The sequence below is a fragment of the Anticarsia gemmatalis genome, chromosome 15, assembly GCF_050436995.1.
Source record: "Anticarsia gemmatalis isolate Benzon Research Colony breed Stoneville strain chromosome 15, ilAntGemm2 primary, whole genome shotgun sequence".
Taxonomy (NCBI): Eukaryota; Metazoa; Arthropoda; class Insecta; order Lepidoptera; family Erebidae; genus Anticarsia; species Anticarsia gemmatalis.
Window position 1 is genome coordinate 7,955,464 of NC_134759.1, and position 22,109 is coordinate 7,977,572.

At 34.1% G+C, this 22,109-nt stretch overlaps 2 protein-coding genes across 3 annotated transcripts in view; both read right to left on the minus strand.

The window, feature by feature from the left end:
- Positions 1 to 542: 542 nt before the first annotated feature.
- LOC142978777 (uncharacterized) lies at positions 543 to 12,439 on the minus strand. The gene is made up of 13 exons (XM_076123340.1): positions 12,133 to 12,439; positions 10,936 to 11,175; positions 9,460 to 10,568; positions 8,586 to 8,700; positions 8,065 to 8,241; positions 7,550 to 7,734; positions 6,739 to 6,902; positions 6,268 to 6,374; positions 5,633 to 5,743; positions 5,073 to 5,161; positions 3,589 to 3,673; positions 2,596 to 2,725; positions 543 to 882 (listed from the first exon to the last, which is right to left on the minus strand). The coding sequence occupies exons 1-13, from the start codon at positions 12,294 to 12,296 to the stop codon at positions 856 to 858; spliced, it is 2,703 nt and encodes a 900-aa protein (XP_075979455.1). The 5' UTR covers positions 12,297 to 12,439; the 3' UTR covers positions 543 to 855.
- An 861-nt stretch (positions 12,440 to 13,300) lies between these two features.
- Su(Tpl) (Suppressor of Triplolethal) overlaps positions 13,301 to 22,109 on the minus strand; it is a 53,662-nt gene continuing 44,853 nt past the window's right edge. Inside the window, exons 14-15 of one of the 2 annotated variants that reach the window (XM_076123364.1) lie at positions 20,246 to 20,284; positions 13,301 to 19,483 (exon numbers count right to left, since the gene is read on the minus strand). In XM_076123364.1, the coding sequence (XP_075979479.1) occupies positions 19,430 to 19,483; positions 20,246 to 20,284 (93 nt within the window). In that variant the 3' untranslated portion in view covers positions 13,301 to 19,429. The remainder of the gene's footprint in view (positions 19,484 to 20,245; positions 20,285 to 22,109) is intronic. The other variant, XM_076123365.1, reaches the window with a different exon arrangement.

The following is a 22,109-nucleotide window of genomic DNA, read 5'->3' on the forward strand; positions in this document are numbered from 1 at the left end:
ATGTTTATGTGCATGAATCAATGTTCTAATATTTGAAGTTCTGACACGACTATTATAAAACACAGCAATTCGGTCGACTTTAGCAAAGGATATGAGTCAAAAAGATCCATTTAACATCTGCTAGAATGTTGTTTCGTAACGAAAATACCTACACTGGATTGACCAGTTTCACATTTAGATCAAGATGTGATAAGAGAAGCAATACTTTAGATATTTTATCTATGAGATAAGAAGGAAATCATCTGTAGATTATAGGCTTTATACACATTAGCGAACCCACCGAACTCTAAAATTACCATTAAAGTGTTATTTTGTACGAGTGACTTCATTGTAAGTTTTGACCGCAAACTATAGCGATCTAAGATTGTAGTGGCATCGCCCTCATACAGAGTTATATAAATGAGACCGTGCTTATGTCTACAGATTGCTTTGGAATCGTGCCTATATTAAAAATGTCTAAGGTGGTAATGACGCACAGTTTCCACGGCGTTTTCGCCATTGTGGACTTACCCTAATAAAGTGTCATAGAATAAAACAACAAATTGAAATTTAAAACTTTATTTTAAAATTAACATAACACCGCTATAGTACACGAAATGGAAGATGCATATAATCTCCTTTAAAACTAATAAGTTAAGACAAAACATGATTTCTTATATTGAAATCGTCTGTTGCGTTATTTGTACTTAGTCCATATGTTACTGAAGACACATTTTGGCAACTGACTTAGTTTACCAATACATACATCGTTGGGAATAACTTAGGTACTTATGTTATACAATCCGGCGCAACTCATACTAATCATAATAATATATTTTACCCTAACTATGGAATTTGTGTCCAATATAACTTTTCTTAGTAGTAAGGTCTCCTTGGGTTGTTCTGGAAAAGAAGAGAAAAATAAAATTAGTCATTTATGCTGATTAGTGTTGACACAATTCTTTATATCAAATATTTGCGACGTCAAAGAATTGACGAATGTAAATAACATTATAATATCTCATAAATATTTTAACGGTTTTGGAAATCGGCTACATTTCCATACTCAAGATCAACAACCTATCTCTTTAGTAGCGATAGCCTAAAGGTTATGGTGACATAATTATTTATTGATAAGTATCGCAGACGCAGTACACTTCAAATAAAATAATGTAAAAATGAAAAATAAAATGAGATAACGGAAGAATTTTAAAACAAAATAATCAATTTGCTTTGGGGTTAGGGTTAACACATTTTCGCATAAATGAAACCCACGACTCCCTAGAGTAAGTACAACGACCATTATACACTAACAAACAAAACTATTTTAACCCCGCTCTCGTAAGGTCAACATATAATAAAAGTATATAATAAAACAATAACGGGAAACAAAAAGACATCGTCCCTATTATTCTGAGTAGAGAATTTGGCAGACACGTTTGATGGAATCTGAACGTTCGCAAACACGTGGCGCTACACGGTTCACGTGGGCGTCTGACTTACATACATATCATTTGTATGAAATACATGTGAAATTGCGTTATGAACTTGTGACAACCTTTTCTATTGTTATTCAATTTGTATTTACGTGTAACTGTAAAATGTGAGTGTGAAACGTAGTTATTATTAACGGAAAATACTAAAATTTAAATCGAAGTTCAAACTAAAATATTGAAAACCTTTTGCTGCGAAATAAGTCAACACACCGAATCCGCCGACTCGCTGCCGCAACGGAATGTAGGCGGCTTTATTTTAAACGCACAAGGTAAAACAAAAGATTTTGGTGTTCGTCGGTAATATGGGTCCGATTAAATTCATTGTCATTGATAAGCCAATTTCGCCATTGGAAAGCTAACATTATAACATAACTATTGCCGATTACATGCTATTACCGATAAAAGTAACAAAACGATTCAATGTCAATCCAATCAGGAAACATAACTTCAAGAACAGTAGTCACATCATCGTTGGATCAAGACAGACAAACAATAAGTAACGTATAAGCGTCGTAGACGATCATAATGAACGTGCGCGGGCGTATATTTTTCAGCGTCCGCCCCCGTATACGCCCGCGCGACGCACTTTAGTCGCGAAATGTGAATGGCGCTTTATTTACTAAACTTCGCCAATACTATTTGTTGTAAAAATAGATACTAATACGACGGTATAATTAGTTACAATAGTTCAGATAATCGCTTTTTAACCTGGTCTTGAAGTTTCACGAATATTTCTGTTATGTACAAAACTTGAGTGTGATTTTCTCCTGCCTTTTTAGACGTACCGAAAGACAGTAATAGTTTCTAGTCTAGTCGAAAATCGAATCTAGTCTTAAAAACCTATGATGTAGATTTTCAAGTCCCAATTCCATATAAAAGGTATATTGGTATTTTATCCTGAATTCTAACACATATCTGATACTGCTAACCTATGGTATCCTACTGCTGGGAAAAAACCTAACAGTCTGAAATCTGTTAGTTAACATACTCTTTCGGTCAGCTACGGACTGCTACTAGCTTCAGTAACGTGGGTTACGTTACAACGTATGACCTAGGATTCTAGCCTAGGATTCTGAGACCTTGTAACTCTAAGGCAGTAATAAATTCATGATATACATACCAAAGGGTTTGGTCTAAAGCGATAAGCGAGCATCATCCGTTTCCGATATGCGTCGAACTCGTCGTCCTCGGGCGATACAACGTCTGACGTGTTGGCGCCTAGACCGAGGTTAGCTACCGGCTGATTGGCTCTGGATAACAAAAATATAGCTATCTTAGTTTTAATGTGAAAGCAAGGTCGCTTACTACTCGAAGAATATAATTATTTTGTTATTAAGCCGAATGGTTAGTTGCGTTTGTATTTGAAAGCGACCTTATGTTACAATAGGACGTGAACTGTGACGTCACAGTACATCATACTGATGTTTTTTTTAAACTATTGTTTTAGAGAGATATTTTTGCCGAGGAAAGTTTCAGTATCAAGAAGTAATAGTGAATACGATTAGTTGAAATCTTGCTGTTATTTTTGGACAAGCATGCGGGCAATTTATCATTTGTATTTCACAGTATCTCTAAGTAAATACTTGTTATATCAAATGTTTTGGCAATTCATACAACACGTAGTAGTATTTTGCGTAAACAGACGATTAGGGCTTAGCCAAACTCCATTATGTACAAGTAAATACATTACATGCTATCTTTAAAATATAAATAGAGACTGAATTTAGTCTGAATGTAGTTAGTGTTTGTGTTTATTCACAGATCAAGTTTTAATTAAAATAATATATCACATTCGTTAGAAATAAAAATTCCGGTTTGTTTATCTTATTGTAAGAAGTACTGAAAAGTGCTGGACCGATTCCAAAATAATTTGCGTATTAGATTAGCTATTTGTTATTGCAGATGACTAACTAGTATTTACTATATTAGTATTTTTTAAATTTAAAAATAGGCCATCATAATCTGTATAAAAACAACAAATTTTTTATCTATAAACAACTCAACGATAATTGACATCAAACAATCACAGGCCGAAGACATCAAAAGATGAAGCCGAGTTTTTAATTATAATATAAATAAACAAATAAAAATGTAAAATAGATGAATATTTTACTTGTTTATAGGTTCCACGATGCCGGAACCTTCAGCTCCCAGTCCTTGACCCTCACTCCATCCCAATTTTTGAAGCATTTTGAACCCTATAACAAAGTAATTAGGTTTTAATTTATACACATCATACTTGTTTTAGCCGAATACAGAACCTCCTTTTTCGAATACTAATAAATCAGTCAAAATGTCTACGTAACAGACGTTAGTAAATTGAAAGCAATTTATTAATTTAAAAATCGAAGCAAATCATAGACTAGCATGACTAATTACAATGAGTTTTTGTGTCACAAACAAAAGTTATATAAATGGTACCGGCATAAACCTATTATCAGGCAACGGGTAATGAAAAAGAATGTAACGTTTTAACGTCACGGTAGAATATTATTTGGCTGCATTTTCAAAGAATTGAAGCGGAAACATTTTTCCACAGACGTTTGCGACGAAAACAATTATTTCAAAATCTCTACGAATGCTTTTTTTTAATAGTGATGGGGCAAACCTTTATTTACGAGTTTTAAAGAAAGACTTTGCAGACTAATTTCGATCGTAAATTAAGAATATTTTAAACTAGCTGACCCGCGCAACTTCGCTTGCGTCACATAAGAGAGAATGGGTTTAAATTTTCCCCGTTTTTGTAACATTTTTCACTGGTACTCTGCTCCTATTGGTAGTAGCGTGATGATATATAGTCTATAACCTTCTTCGATAAATGGACTATCTAACACTGAAAGAATTTTTCAAATCGGACCAGTAGTTCCTGAGATTAGCGCGTTCAAACAAACAAACAAACAAACAAACAAACTCTTCAGCTTTATAATATTAGTATAGATATCTCTTTCAGTCAAGGTAAGTACTTAATGCATTTTCAAAACCGATACTTAGTAATAAATGTAGGTTAAATGGTGATTTATATCGAAAATATTTGATGTATGTAATTCATTTATTATTCTGTTACAAACTTATCTGGACTGTATCCAAATATTTAAAATTCTTGACACTACGATGCATTCCTTCCGATAAGTCATCGTTTCAAGCGGAAGTGCAATAAGAAATGATTTTAAGGAAGAATTCAACCAAAATTTTTAAGTATAAAACATGAGGAAAGGTCTAAACAGTAATAAATAAATGCTGTGGAGCTAGTTATACTGCAGACATAAGGCACTATAGTTAAAAATGCATTTTTGCTAGATCCAGATGCAATAACGAAAACGAATATTGCGTAATAAGGCTTTTGCCAGTCGTAAGAAATAATAACCAGGCGAGTTTATTTCATGTCAATTTCTCATACAGTAATTTTAAGTTCTCTTATTATTATTTCTTAACACACTGTTTTTCTCTTTACACTAATAAAATCTATGCTTACATAAAAGTGACAATGTATTGACAGCAGCCCATCCTACGTTTATAAACGAGCTAATGACGGACAGCCAAAGTGCAACAGCCAAATATTATTCATCATTATTCATCATAGTATTTTAGCGCACTTACCGACATTGTCCTCTTTCAATTTGAATTCTTTGTAGTCACTTAAGTCTGGCTCTTTGCCACTTTTCACAGCCGAATACTTCTCCATAAATCTGCAACATGATATTATATTAATTGTCTGTTGGTATTAATTTAATGTGACAGGTATTTTGTACGGCTTTGCTATCTGTCAACACAGTTTGAATTAGTTTTGTATTTATAGCACTAATGTTGCGTATGTATAAGTTATGTTGCTAATACTATAAATGCGAAAGTAAAGATGTTTGTAACCCAATCACGCCGAAACTACAAAACAGATTTTGATGAAATTTCGTACAAGGAGAGGTTATACTCTGGATTAATATACGCAAAATGTTTTCGCCACGAACATCTTTTCACGAGGACAAAGCGGGAGAAGCTGGTTTTATGAATTTTACAGAGTTAATTTCAATTTCTTTATGGTTCATGGAGCGCATTCGCTAATGTTGAAATTACAGCCGATCTCGTATTATATTTCGTATATCTGTTATAAATGAAGTTTAATTTGAGTCACAACTACACTTACTTTTAAGTTTCATACTCACTTTTTAAGTTCCTCGGGGGGTAAGAAATCACCGATGTGATGTTTCCCCGCCGCTTGTTTCGTTAACTCAGTGGCCCATTTCTCCGTCGCATTCATTTCCTTAGCTCGCAATCTGCCAACAAAGAAGAAGTTTTTCTTTAATATCAACTAATAATAATGAATATACACTGTTCTGTATTTAGAAACATTTAAGAATACTATCGAGTCTCGCTGAATAATGTTGTCTAAGAACTCATATAATTTTGACAGAATAAACTTATGAATTCGGTTCTACTAAAGATACTGTATCATCCAGATGTATTCAACTTCGCATAAAATTAAAAACTAAAAAGGAGTCCAGATATTATGCATTAATTTAGCACAGACAGTGCCACCTGTTGCATTTAGACTCGCAACGTGCCAAATATGTGTCACCGTTGTCTATAATTGTAATTGAGTCTAGATTGTATCTAAACCTCCATTATTTTTTCATATTCAGCATGAACAAACCAAATAGAAAATGATTAAATTAGTTCCTTATTTGACGCATTGTGGTACGCATACACGCAACAGTAAATAGAGATACAAATAAAATAATATTCCTTTAAGGTGTTTAAAGAAAAAGTAACAAGAGAATAAGTATTTCATTTATCTTACTTATGTTCCCAGGTTCCTTCTGAAGTATCTTCATCACTGTCATATTCATATTTGTACTTGCCAGCTGCTGCCAAACGTTCCACTTCTTGTCTCTTCTTCAACATATCCTGAACAAAGAACACACAACATTTTTATCAACAGTGCCTTAGATGCTTCTAAAAAAAAATAGGCAGTTACTACATTACATGAGCTCCTAATAAATACTCGTAAATTAGTCATAATACTAGTGAACTCAAATGACTTAAAATTAATATTATACACGCTCGCACGCATTAATAATACGTATACACGCTCGCAATAGAAGAGTCGTACGAAGATATTCTAAAACGCAACTAAAATTCGTATATGTTTTAAAGTTGTTTGTAAGTAGGAAACGAACTAAAATGACGTAGGCTAACTAGTCAAAATACTGCTTTAGGCAGTATCGCATACAAATCAAAGCAATATAAGTCAATATTTCTGGACACCTACCTGGTACAACAAATTCAGTTTGAAATTATCTTCACATTTCTTCCAGTCCTCAGCGCTGAGGCTAGTCGTGCCGTAGTTAGTTAAAGCATACTGCATCAACGCTTGGTTGTTGCGATTCACGGCACTTATTTTAGCACCTTCTTCGTCGATTTTGGATAATTGACCTAGAATCAATATGGTATTATGGTATTGTTTTATGGAATAAAAACATGATTTATGACATAGTTACTATTTGTGTTGTGGTTTAAATTTAATCACATTAAAATAATTTAAGAAAAATGTCAAGCGCATGTCGAATATCAATTGTAATAACGGCATTTAGGATTCTTAAAGCCATCCATGACTTGAATTCGCCATAGTCACGTATTAAATCCATAAAAGTTTATGGTTCTAAAGGTAATTGAATTTGATATTATTAAAATAGCTAACTATTTCATTTCAAGATTCCTTGTCACGAATACAATAAGATATTAAACTGTACCTAGTGCATTATGTAGATATTAAAATATAGTGTAGAAGCTTTTTGCACTTAAAATATTCAAGCTATGTCAATTTTTGGGTAAAAAAAAGACAGACTGAATTATTACTTAAGGCACTCATTCGATCTTAACAAAAAAACGAATAGTGACGTCATCATATCGTATGTCTATACTAAAATGTATTTTTGATATTTCATAAAGGGTAGTTGATTTGCCTTATAGTCAACAACCCTACATATTACATCTACTTCAGGCGGCTGTAAAGTTGAAACTACTCGAAACAGTCTTCACAAGCCCAACATTTTTGTTAAAATATTCTTCGTTTAACTAACCTGGAGCTGATGCAATACTAGAAGGAGCTACAACGCCCGGTGGTTTAATATCAGCAGCGGGCGGGTCATCGCTCCATCTGGACTTCTTCTTCTTACGTCTCTCCCTCTTACTATCAGACTCCTCATCGCTTTGAGAACTGGTCGGCTCCCGTTTGTACGGAAATTGTGAATTGCTGAACGAGTTACTGAAAGATAATGCAGATAATGTTTGTTATTTCAAGATTGGAAATTGAAATATTTGGACTAGTAAAAAGTCTGTGTAAGTTACGAGCTTGGTATTATGGAATCTTTCGTGATTATTATCATTCGCATTTGTCTCCGTCTATAGCAGATAATGCAGATGGCGTGATACCAACCAGTAATTTTGGTACTTAAATTCTAGTATACAAATTATTTGCCACAGAAGTAATAGTATTGAGTATTGAATTTAAATAAGCTATTATTGACTAGCAAGACTTTAAAAGTGTAATTCCTATATGTTTTCTAGAGTATAAACAAATTAATTAGGTTCATACCTTTCTTCTTTGAAAAAAGGCTTTTCGTCGTTACTTTCATCATCTTCTAAGCTGAACTCTGGCTCATATTTATCTTCTGGTTTTACCTCAGGCTTCTTCTCACCCTGTTCACTCCTGTACTTAACGATTAGCTCCCTAAACGCCTTGTACTCGGTCGAGTTTGTGTTGTGAAGAAACCTGCAAGGATTCACTGTATACAGTCATCTTATGTACAGGGTAAACAATAACTAAGGATGTTTTTGTTTTAGGCTTTATTTATCCTGAAAATAGCCCAATGAAACCGTGTGATAAATATTTTTGAAAATATTATTAGTATCGGAAGGAATACATGATAATATCTATTGATATTTCACGACTCACTTCAGTATTCAATACTGCGTTGTTTTTGCGCCGATTATAGCCATAAACGTCGCTTTTATTTACCACACAATTCCATAAATACTTCCGACAAAAAAAAAGTAAAATATAAAAAAGAATACAGCACGTATCCTCCTGTTGGGGATCAAAGTCAGTGCTATTACCACAAGGATTGATCTTGTGTGTGAATTGCTTTCAGCACATTTTCCCAGTGGTCGCCGTTGCACGCGACTTCGGTGGCGGCGCGCTGGACGGCCGGCGGCAAGGAATCTGCGAGAACTACACACCACGAGTCAAAATATGTCGGCGGTCGAACCACGAGCACTCGCCTACAATGTACAACCGATCTAGCGTCGTTTGTACAGAGTTTAACGGCCAGTATCACGGCTTATGAATTAGTATCGGATGTCTTGATGGATATTGACTACAATGTATAAAAAAATCTGACAATATTCCACTCAATATGTTAAACGACACTTATTCAGAGGTAGTGAAACCGGCCATGTGTCCAAGGCTTCTGATATTTAGTTCATTTGCTTTTAAAAATGTTATCATTGTACAATTTTGTTTGATATAACACGATTGTGTGAGAGTTATTCACAAACGCAAGGAATCAAGTTACAATTAAACTTTATACTTGTTTTGTAAGTTATATTATTGTCTTTAAACAAATAATGTTACGCTAAATTACGTGAGGACCTTGAGAATAATTAATAGCATTAAAATAATAGGAACCCACAATAGCTCGCATCTTTATGTGAAATATACACTACTACATTTTTTATGTACAAGTAAACGATTGATTTGCATATTTAAACAATTGGTAGTAAAATTGTAACCATGATAATACAACTGCAACTTATTGTTTTTCTATTTGCAAATAACGTCGAAGAATACTTAGCATGTAGAACGAAATATCAGAAAACTTTTCAATACATTTAACAAACACCAAACAAAAGAAGTAAGCCTTTGTTTTATTACAGTTGATGTCTATAATAATTCAAAGGCAAATGGAAATCTGAGGTTGACGGTTTTTACCTTGAGAAGATTTGAAAGACGTGTCCATGTCCTTATTCTTTGACATTTGATTGGCAGATAACGACGGCGGTGGGATGCTCATCGAGTCATTGGATATTGACTTGGAATCAGGCATAAGTCCGGGAATTTTAGGCGGCATTGTAGGGTTAGGTGGCATGAAAGGCATAGGAGGCCCATTACCATTTCCGAAGTTCGGTGGACCGTTCCCGTTTCCAAAGAGCGGGGGACCATTATTATTGCCGAAATTCGGCGGACCATTTGGCGGGAAGGGCGGACGAGGTCCCATAAATGGCATGTTGCCACTATTGGGCGGACCATTCGGTCCCATCATAGGATTGGGGAATGGTGGTCCAAAGAAGGGAGGCATAGGTCCGTTTGGTCCTGGACCTTGCATGTTAGGCCCACACATGTTTGGCGGCATTGGGCCACAAGGCCCATTTGGTCCCATAAAGTTAGGTGGCATTGCAAAATTGGGAGGCCCATGAGGTCCACCCATGAAAGGCGGCATTGGTGGCATCGGTCCTCTTGGACCCATCATTGGTCCCATATTCGGGCCTCGCCCCATGTTAGGTCCAGGGCCCATATTCGGACCCGGCCCCATATTTGGTCCAGGGCCCATGTTAGGACCAGGACCCATGTTTGGACCTGGACCAATTTTATTAGGACCAGGTCCAGGACCGATATTATTAGGGCCTTTACCTAAATTAGGAAGTGGCAAAATTTTAGAACCAGGACCCATCTTTGGACCAGAACCTAAAGCAGAACTAGATCCAGGCCCTATATTTGGGGGAGGACCCATTCCAGGCCCTGGTCCCATGAGGCTAGGCCCCATTAGACCAGGGGGTATTAAAGGAGGCCCTAATTGTGGTGTAGTATTTAGGTTACCAGGTGGTTCATTAGAATCATGATCATCATCGGAATTAGGTGACAACATCCATGGTTTATGATCAGAATCAGAAGATTGGGAATTTGGGGGCATTATAGGAATTTGCATAAGAGCAGGGATGTTATGGGAGCTGCCATCTGCCTTCTTTCTATCTTCCACAGTTGGTGTCAGTGGACTGTGAGCGCGATTCCTGCATCTGTCATTCCATCGCTGGCGTTTATCTCTGTAATATTATAACAATTCTTTAGAAATAATGTACTGATAAGAAAATAAACAACATAATTCATATCAATTTCCACAAAAGGATTGGAGTACTTTATCTACTATTTGAAGTATCAAACATGATGTCGAACTTTAATATAATATTAATACATTATATATGGTTGTGACTTTTCAAGGCAACTTAGCTAGCCTTAAACCAAACCAGTTTTAAAGAAAAAAATTATATCAGATCATAGTCACGTACAATTCCTCTTTTTTTAATCTATAGATGATTTGAATACTATCAAAAGTGAGAATATTGTGACTTGTCTTTTTGCTAAAATGTGAGTAGGTAACTCAAGCTTCTAGAGAATATTCAATTTATTTACCTTCTTTCCGGTTTTCTTCTCTCCTCTGCCTTAAAAGGCACAAACTCTTTCTCATATTCTTCTTCAATGACAGCCTGTTCATTACTCTCTTGGTTAAGTTCTTCCTCAGGCTGTTTATCTGGGACATCATTGTCTTTTGTGTCCTGCTTTTGTTTTTCTAACAAAGCCTTGAATTGGCTCATAAAGCTGCCATCATTGGAGAATATGTTGACGGAGTTCTTATCATCGGTTGGGGGTGGACTGAAAGAGAACAGTAGAGTGAAACTAACATCCACAATAAATATAACTTGTTTTTCAAAATATGTAGGCAATGTTCTAGAATTCCAACAATGATGCAATGATATTTAATTTTCAAATCTGATGGATCCTGGAAATTGTATGTTTTAGCAAGGAATACATACAAATTCTCAAACATAAGTTATATATAGAATGGGTAGGATAGGATAGATGTAACATCAATTTGAACTTTGTTATCAATGTTACAGAGTTCAAAGTCTCTAGTTTTATTGAACTTGAGTCTTTGCCAGTGAAATTATAATCAAGATGATTTACTTCATGACATAACACTTCATTTTTGATAGATGAGAAACAGGTGAGACTTTAGGAGACTTATCAGCTACCATATATTGCTCTCAAGTGTTCCGGCAAACCTATAAAATTGATGTAAAACCTCAAAATGTATACTAACTTCACAAATATCACAAGTTAATCGTGCATAATATAGAACACTGTATGTATTGAATGCATTGGTTGCAAAATGATTGTTGTATAACAATACTGTATCTGTTAAGTGTTCTGCATGAGAGCAGCCTAGCCCGTTCAGCATAATAGTTGTGCATGGTTTCAATCGAAATGAATGCATGGCCCAGTATTACATATTATAAACTTGTTTAAAATAACAGTACCCAGCCGGTTCTGCAATACATTGCAAGCTAGGAATATGAATTTAAATTATGTCAAGAAATAATTTCGAAGAGCCTTGACCAATAGTTTATTACGGTCTGTAAATCTATTCTTGTCCTACAATACAAATGAATTATAAACAGAATCTAATAACAATATAACCCTGAATATAGTTTGATAATTGTCAACCATTTCTCAGAGAACTTATCGATCGAATTTATACTCGCTCATTAGCGAGTAGATATAAAACTTTTTCGTAATGTTACGTATGAAATCATGACTTTATAAACTTACTTTGATAGTTTGGCCTGTGCAGCGAGTGCTGCGGCTTGCTTTTGTTGCTCCAACTTGGCCTGTATCTCCATTTTTTTCCGCTCGATTATTTGTTCCTGTTTGGACATTTGAGCCCATCTTGTACTTAGAGCTGATTTGTTTTTGCTATCTTTAAAATGAATCATTGTTAGCGCATTAGAATTAACACACACCAGTTGATAAATGACAATATAATGAATGCTACTATGCTAGCTTTTACTATTTTACAACGATTTTACGAATCGGCGCAAACTTCAATGTCTTGTATTTCTTCAGTCAATCAGCTTGCTGTTTATACCACAGATAAGAATAAATTTTGTTATTTATTTATTACTTGGCCAACTGAACATTCGTGTTTGTTGAGCTTATATCAAGTATATTCCTTTCCAATAGAGTACATTTTCACTGATTAATTAATATAATTATTCAACTTACACATCAACATCCGATATGTGCTATGTGCTAAAGTATCCCGAATACTGAAAAACGTACTAATTAATGTATGCTTATAGATACGTAAATACATTGATGCCCTTATACAAAACAGCGCTAAAAAAAATATTTATAATCATCACACAAAATACTTCCCGTTCTGGGCTGGATTAGCATTCATGATTCAAAGTGCTACAGTTACCACGTAAGCGACTACGCTAAACATGTAATTCAGTTTGTTATTCAGTTCAGTTTGTTATATCATATGGCAACACTGGAGTTGTTTCTAGAAGGGACGTTTCGTCACCAACCAAGGCCGATAAGCCATTTCGGCGCATTTCGCACATAAAACCAAACCCTAATTATTTGTCCGCTAGCATATGGAGTATACCCACCATAATTTCCCAGAGATTATTGGTTCTCCTTTTCCATGATCCATCGAGGGCGGATTTTTTTCTTTGTTCCTAATACTTACCTACTAAATTTAGCACGTACATTTATTCGTTATAATCCAGGAAAAGAGTATTCTCGAATATTAAAGATGTAGTTGTCGTATTATGTTCTCGAATTTCATGTTACTGAATAATAATTAGCTCTCTTTATAGCTCTCCAGCGTCAAATTTAACATATATAGCCCAATACTAGTAGTAAATGATCCATTGATGATTAATAAAAGTCAATATTGGTCACATTTAAAACTAAAATAAAACATCAGATATCATTGCATATTATTCTTTTTATATTTTTTTTCATCAGTTTAAATGGAAAATACAATTTCATTTATTTATAATGTTGTCATTTATTTATTGTAAACAAATATATTATAAAAGATTTACATATTACTATCAAAACAAAATATTCACAAAATGGCAGACTAACTAAACAATTACTTAGCTGTTCATCAAGCATGCTAACAATTGCATCGTTTTGAGCTAAACAAGAAGGAGAAAGTTTGGCACTGATCCCATTATTCAAATTAAAGTGAAGATGGCATAAATGCACATTGCAGCAACACTATCTGTCATACAAGATAAGTTAGTCTGTTTGTCCAGATTTTGAATAGGTACCTTTTATAACGATACTCTTCACAACCTCTCTTCAGCTCATGTATTGCATGATCTAATACTGACTACCTATTTTTATTTCCACGTAATCACTGCAGACGGCTAGCGTCCACGCACTGCCAAAGTTTTCAAAACTATAAAGGGCAACGCCAAAGAGAGCCTACATCTGACTATTGTTTCTGTGGTAACTTGACAGTTATAATAAACTAATCTGCTGCCTCATTATATCGAAATTCAAATTGACTTAATTAAAAAAAAACAACAAACTCTGGCTCCTTTCATAACAATACAAATTCCATTGCATGGATAAAATTAACTCAATTTTAAAACATTCAAACAAATCATCAATCAATTCAAATTAAAAAAGTACCTCTTCACATTTCTGCATTACCCTGCCTTAACAAAATCATATTATACACTTAGACAGTTGACAAACAAAAAAAAGCAATGGAAGAGGATAATGAGCAAATGAAATCACAAAATATATAGAAACATTCGACACTGTGTAAGGTTGCTTGAGTAAGTGTGCTTTGATGCTCCAACTGAACATAAGAGGTTGCAAACTTACACAACACATTTCGGTGTAGCAAAAAAGCCTTAAATCTCTTCCACTGTTACATGAAATGCCGAAAAGAAAAGTATAATTCATAAATTGTACCTATACTTTGTTTATACTCTAATTTTTTTTTACATTTTAATAATTTAAAAACAACCAGTACTTGGTCGAGAAATTTATATCCATTTTTTTTGTGTATTTTATATTTTGATGAAATATTTATAAGCTAATTAACGTGAGCCGATGTCAGGATTCATAGCTAGTCGTCGTTCGCTCGAACCGGCTGGCAAGTCTCTGTCTCTCGTCCGCCCGACTCGAGCTTGTATAAACGTATCTATACACATTAACACTACCGCATCGTCTATACATCTTGACTCATATATAATGCACTGATATTTCGAGGGGCACAAGGAATATCGCAGCATTGTTTCATCGCGCCGGAGCGCCTCAGGCCGCCGCCGCGCGGTCGGTCCACACCGACACTAACCATCGAACGTATATATTCATATAATTTCCCCGTCATATACATTTCATAGCAATTAATAAAAAATAAAACACTAAGATTACATCCCTTAACGTGTCTAAATGTCTAATTCGTACTCTATTTACATCTGACATAATACATAATATTCAAATTGTTCGGTGTAACGACAGTCTTGCGAGATCGATGTCGAGCCCGGGCTCGCGGCGACGGCCTACCACTGATTACTGTACAGCAAATTTACAATAACATTTGATCAGAATACGCAAACTCAAAGATCTATATCTAAAAATTAAAGTAAGGTAGGGATCATCATGTATGTAACGCCCGCCTTAAGCCGCTATAATAATATCAGCTATGTTAAGTAATATAACATGTTAAGTTTGCACATGACAAAAATGCCACTCGATAACATACATAACATTATTGAATTAAATAAAATAGGCCACGTTCATTGTTGCGGTTCAAATATGGGGTTAACACAACCTGATTTGATATACAATAAATACATACAATAACAGGTAAATTACAAGAGATGACAAAACCAACGCACTAAACAATATTGTTGTGGCGCATTTGTCATGCGGCAAAGATTGATATATATCTGGGAATTAGTACTCCTATTATATCACTAACTAGGATTTAAGAAGATGACATCACTAGATACTAAATATCCTCTACTCTGTACAATGGACTATGATATTTTATTGAGATATTTTTTTCCTTTGTATAAACATGACAAAATACAAATATTTCTGTCCAACTTTATAATAACTTAATCGGTAACAATCGAGCAACATTTGACATTTTATTACTCCCTTTGTGACAGTATAATTAGATATCATATCGTATTACGTTATAAAGGGATTTCTTATTTTTAAGTAATCTGGGAATTGTAAATATGAGTCTATTCTACGTTCCTTGGACGTCAATATGACACTACGATATAAGCCTATAAAGTGATTTTTGTTGAGCAGTGTCATATTGCGCCCAGGACATGTAATAAGGCCGAGTAGTAGCTTATATATGCGTTTTATTGGCTGTAAAAATATATCTTCATATCTTTAAACGCTATCCGTGTACTAGGTGCGTCAATGAACAGTGCTAAACAACGGTTTTGACAAATGGAATGCATTTTTCACAATATCCACTTCAATAATCAACAACCTCCCCAAAATATTAACAGAAGACGTTATCATTACAACAATGATAAAATGATTCAATTAATATATTGCGCGTTATATTCAATATTTACGAATTACAATAAAACAATCGATAGTTCTTAAACTAGTGGTAACAATAACATTTTAACTGATTGTTCCTATCGATCCCAATTGAGTTCTTTTATTATTATAATATTTATGTAAAAGATACGTTTAACACAATGCGGTGCGTGTAAGGGTAAGCGAAGATCATTTGGACAACAGGGGATTCGTTACGGGAATTCACAGTTGTTACATTATGTGGAGTTGAGTTATCAGTAATATATTCCTAGTAAGCTTTGAATGTTATCTTTAGTGGGTCCCAAGCGAAGGATAACTCGAACAAGCAAATTCCCGCATAAAAAACAGCCACGTACAGTGTTTTGTTAAAACTGTTATCACAACAACAATTATATATATACATATATTTTATAAGCTTCTGTTCCTATTAGCGATTGGTCAAGTAATATATATTATATAACATTTTAAAAAGATATAACTGATATCTATAAAGTATAAATGCTACCTACGCGCAAAGTTCATTCATTGCGATAATCATATAACATCAACCTGATAGGGCTACTGTGTATTCACGAAATTCGATAATTGAGTGATTTGCATAAATAAATAACCAAAATAAATAAAATCCAAAGAGAAATTTAATTATCTAATATCATGGCCATAATATTGAGCATTATAATGAGTAAAAAAAGCAATGATAAACCACAAACATGTCATCATGAGCAACAAAAGGGCACTTACGATTGAATTGACCAAATAACTTCACATCACTAATGAAAAATCTACACTTCCTGTATATACATAAAACAATTGACGATTATAATGAAAAATGAAATACTAATGCCGTTTTGACACATTAATTGACAAAAAACTAACAGAAGTAACGTTATCCTTTAACAATATTTCGTTAATCTACGAAAGATGTCCGAGTTATACTATAATATACGCATATAACAACAAAGAAGTATACATTAGGTGACAAATTAACTTTACAATGACAATTATCATGTTTAAGGACGCTTATGCCGTTATAAGTTGACTCAACAAATTGCATTTGGAATTATGTAATGGACTTGCACAAATTGTTTGCCTCAAAGATAAAAATCAGAATTACTTAACGCTAAATCATTTCAAATATGGACGTTACTTTCAGGACATAATATGCAAGACGGCTTTCCACACATTTGGACCAGGGACTGTGGAGATACGCGCAAGATGTATGTTACGTACAGATTGTGTAAGTACACGTGCTCGGGCGAGGCCTGTCGACTGGCCCCAATGTATACTAAATTTACTAAGAATTTTATTGTGATCTGGAGGGTATTTCCAAAAGGACCAGACAAGTTTCTTATTTCTAGTGGATGTTCAACACTGGCCGGTTGTTGCTATCTTTCAAGACGTTATGTTGGCGATAGAAAATTAACATTTACTCCGCAATTTTGGCAAACATTATCATTTACAAATTTGGATCTCTGTCGTGTAATCCCCGATAACTTTCTAACACTATAACATGAGCCATCAAACTCTACATGCGAGAGTTTGCTTTGTGACATTCAATGAGTTACTTTGTATCCTTTACATTATTTACAAGATCTTAACACGGCAAAAACACGACACAGCCAAATATTAATAAATACGATATATTATATTGAAAATAAACCTGAATTATTACACTAGTCATAACAAAATTTAACAAGAACTTGATAAAATTTCTTTATAAGATACTACTATATACAACATGCAAGCCGGGCAAGACAAATAAAATAAAATGAACGTCCAACATTAAAATATGGATGGATTATTTAGAAGCGAAAGGGACGACATTGGGCTAAATAGTATAATTAGACAAAAGGGTGTTATAATTGTTATCGAAGGCCAACAGTCGTTTCAAATTGACTTCTTACACTTGTTGAAGTTCAGTGCTGTCTCGGTATTCGGCGACATTCAAAATTATTTACACATTGACCTTGTAATAAAGAGAAATAGTAAAAATAATTCAGTAATCAGTATTTATAAGCAAAATTCATTTGGACAACAATAACATTAGACGGCAATAATTTTCGAATGGAATTAAATGTGGACGAACATATATCTAGTATTGGACTATTATATACTCGATAATTTAAATTTTAATATACATAATATAATATTTACATTATAAAAAACAACCAGATAAAAGTTTTCGACGCGGACAGACCACTAGTCCTGTCGAATATCAAGTTGCGATTGTCAAAAAGTCGTTGACAACAGCAAGCAAAAGAGATAGCAGGTTTAGTACATTTCTTGCATTGAATAATTGCAATATTACAACGGCAAGAAACAAGTATGAGTTCGGAGAAGAAAGTACGTACATATTGCAGTAGATTACAAATCATAGAAAAATATCGAATAAACAATAGAAGTTCAAATCAGATAGAGTGAATCACTCCGAAATGGTTAAGGTATCGCTCTGTTAAAATTAATGGAAGAACAATGAAACTTAATATACTACTATGTAACTTAATATTTTGTATTTATTAACTACAATGAGAATGACTAAAAACAGAACAAAAATTACCTCAACCATGTGTTGTCACAACTAGTGATCGTCTTGCCAATTTGGCAGGCGTCCGGCATGTACGATGCATATTTTAAATATAACGCGAATCTCAAGTTCATTAACAGGGCGTTTATTCATTTATTTTGTACGAATATCGAACTTTCATTTCTCGTCCTTGCTTAGAGGTCAAATTGTTCACTTAGAATAATTGAAGGATCTTGCTCCATATGCATGATTCATTCGCGTATTAATGATTTTCCTTATGCACTGCAGTCGAAGAATGAAAACAATGTTCACGATTCGTAAAAACACTAATGAATAAACTTTGATTTAATATAGGACAAAAGTACGAGGATTTTTAACTCATTTCGATGTCCATTGATTTATGGATGAACGTCCAAATGTTAATCCTCCTACTTTTATGCAAGAATTAGTAATTTTTTAAATAAATATAACCAAATAAATAGTATATACTCACGCCCGAGGCCTGCCAACGACAAGACTGCATACAAATCTGTGATATGTTGTGTAATGTAATTCAAGATGACAGCCAATACACCCTTTACATAGGGTTATTGCGATCAAAACGCAGGACCAAAGAACTAAAAGTTCTAGCGCACATATCTTATGGATATTTATACATAACCTGAAAGTAATCGGTATCTACATATCGATCGTTGTGGGTTATCGTCACCACAACCGAATCATTACACGAACACGTCACGATACTTCTTAATCCTTGTGATAAAACGTATTACAGTCAGCGCGGCTTAACAAGACCGTTGAGTACATACAGCCTAACGTTTTACAGTTTACTATATTATATAAAAAGCTTATAACTCTGTCACTATGCGGGAGACACTGACTCGTATAAAAACTATAGATCTTATAATACAAATGTCCAGTATGAATGTTGAGATGCTCTTGTGTAGCGTTTGTATATCAGTACTAGAGGCTGCGGGCGGGCGGCGAATAACTCAGATGTCAGTACGCTTGCGTAGTGCTCGCGGTCGAAACACGCTCCGGTTTCAGGTTTCGCTGTAAACAAAAACAACTGTATTAGATATTTATCTCTAGTTCAATGTATTATGATAACGGTAGACCTCATTTGTAACTAGTTCAATGACATTCAACTCACTAACACGTCACAACGACGTCATAATATCGAAGGAATCCCCTGATTTGGAGCGATTAACAGGAAACCTTAATTAAAATTTAAATGTTCTTATCATATACAGAACATTTATGGATAGGAAAACGTAAATACAAGGTAAAATTAACGGGTATTGAATATACCCGCATTATTCGTTTGAATCGAAGATAATGTGTAACAGCAAAGGACCTAACATTGCCCAAGTCTTTCACGTTTATAAAATGGTGAGTCATTCTTGTCAATTGTTATAGACGCTTAACCAATGTTTTGAAATTAGAAAGCCTTATTGGTCACATGTTGCAAGAGTATTGGCTTTTGTAACTTTAAACAAATTATAATTACTTTCAATCATGCATTCACATTCTATTTCTACTACACCAAAATATATTCCTAAACATATAAAACAGTTCTTATTAAAACGTGACTCATAACTACCAATTCACATTTACTGTGGGAGTATTTTACTGAGAATCAATGTTGTAAGATGTTCAGCCGTTTAAACAAGTGATTAACAATACAGATAGTAAATATATCAGTCAAACAGATGATATCGATCTATAAATATAACTTTATCATGCAAACAATATCTATGGACTACTGAATAACAATATTGTTTTATTCTTCTTCTACATAACACAAACACTTACGGGCACGTTTCCATAGTCCTTTAAATGTGACGTCACAGACTTGAAATGAATAAACCAAAGTGAAGAATGCGAGATAAGTCCTAAGATATGTTATTTATTAATCAAATAGTGCATATTTTTATGTGTTGTTTTTTCAGGTGAAAAGTGTAATGACTGATATGCAGAGTTTGAATGACTAAATAGGTTATTGGCACCCAATGTTACTACAGACTACAATGGCTTAGTCACATATTAAAAATGCATATAGGTAAATATCAAATGGCAATTATTTTCCGATAGCGATCGTGATTGAATGACTTCTGTCAGGGTATCATATGACTTACATAGCCTTACTAAGGACGATACACTTTGTTTTTGTCCAAACAAACGTTTATCAGTTATCAGAAATACTATGAAATTTATATTGACGTACATAAACATACCGCGAAGTATATTATTATAGAAATCCTACGCAGTCGCAAATTGAACAGAATCGTTGGTATTAAAATCTTTCAATAAATATATCGATAGATTTTATCTATCAATCCAACAAGGTCATGATTGAAATGACCGTCGAGGTGACCTCTACGAAGCTATTATACATAGCCTAAAATCAAATAAAATTAATGCTGAATGACTGACAAAAAGAAATCGTGTATGGCAATGCTTTTTTGTTCGAATTAGGACGAGAATTTTCTGGTCGAAGCAATTGCAGCAATTAAAAACGTGTCACGTGGATTAGCATGTGCACGTCATTGACAGCAAAAACTGGACGCCGAATATCGTGAGTAGGTGGATTTGCATAATGATCGAATTATATTATGATATATGTAAATGTATACGTGGTACGTAAACATTGTTGAGATCTGGTTAAACCTTTATTTTGATGAATGATAAACTTAAGATCACGCCACGAAGGGCAGGAACAACTTTGAAAATGCATGACACGACACAAAATATACCTTATCATTTCGACTGCTTATTTCAAATGATAAATCATCAAAGCGTGTAATATTTCGTTATACATTACTGACACGTGTAGTAGTATTGATACCGTTATATCGCACAGTGTGTTATAAACCCTATTTTTGTTTCGTCGTCTTTTTATTGAATTAATCGATAGAGTATACCATTCTCAGGATTAGAGTAAAACTCCGGGCTCGCTAAGACTTGTACTTTTTTCGTTATTCAGTGTCAAAGTTCCGGAATATCCGACTATTGAAAAACGAAAAAAAATTAATTACAATTTAACGGAAGTACTTATTCCAGAATTTATTTATTCTATCGAAAGAAGATATAATAGCCGACCATTCCACCAATTCCTGAAGTTTTAGCATGAATAGGTCGAGAGATATGATTTTTTTTCTCATTTTTCGTTTTTATTTTTTTATTCATCTAAACCGCCGTAGTAGGTGGTCATTTCTACATCAAAAAATTGCTTATACTTTCTTTTATCTGCAGTATTATTTCTAAAACCTAACTCGTTGGTTTCCAGGAGATATTGGAAATTTTAAATTTTACTTAGGGTTGTCACTTTCGAGTATCCGAAAATTATATAAGATTATAAACCTTTATTTGAAAAAAAAAGTTAAGACAAGCCCCCCGGCCGTAGTTCTGCACGACGTACCTCAGTCACGTCTTACTGAGGTTGTTGAAGTGCAGAGTACGGTTGCGGTATTAAGGTTGACTGGCGCTCAGTCCCCTAAAATTGTTCCAACTCCAGATGGAACAACCATTTATTTTGGTTTTTAGAAAAAAATCAAAAATATAATTACATAATATGTGTATAAATTATAATAAATAACTTGTTGACGAAAATAATTTTATCGTATTTTTTAAATAAAAAATTGACACAATTGATGTACATACATGATAAAATTTGATT

Excerpts from the sequence above, each read along its gene's own strand:
- LOC142978777 (XM_076123340.1), bottom strand. The coding sequence starts at position 12,296 with ATGATTCATTTTAAAGATAGCAAAAACAAATCAGCTCTAAGTACAAGA. Across the intron at positions 8,242-8,585 it reads ACACAAGATCAATCCTTGTG|GTTTCTTCACAACACAAACT; the intron begins GTAATAGCACTG and ends GAATCCTTGCAG. Across the intron at positions 5,744-6,267 it reads GAAGGAACCTGGGAACATAA|ATTGCGAGCTAAGGAAATGA; the intron begins GTAAGATAAATG and ends CTTTGTTGGCAG.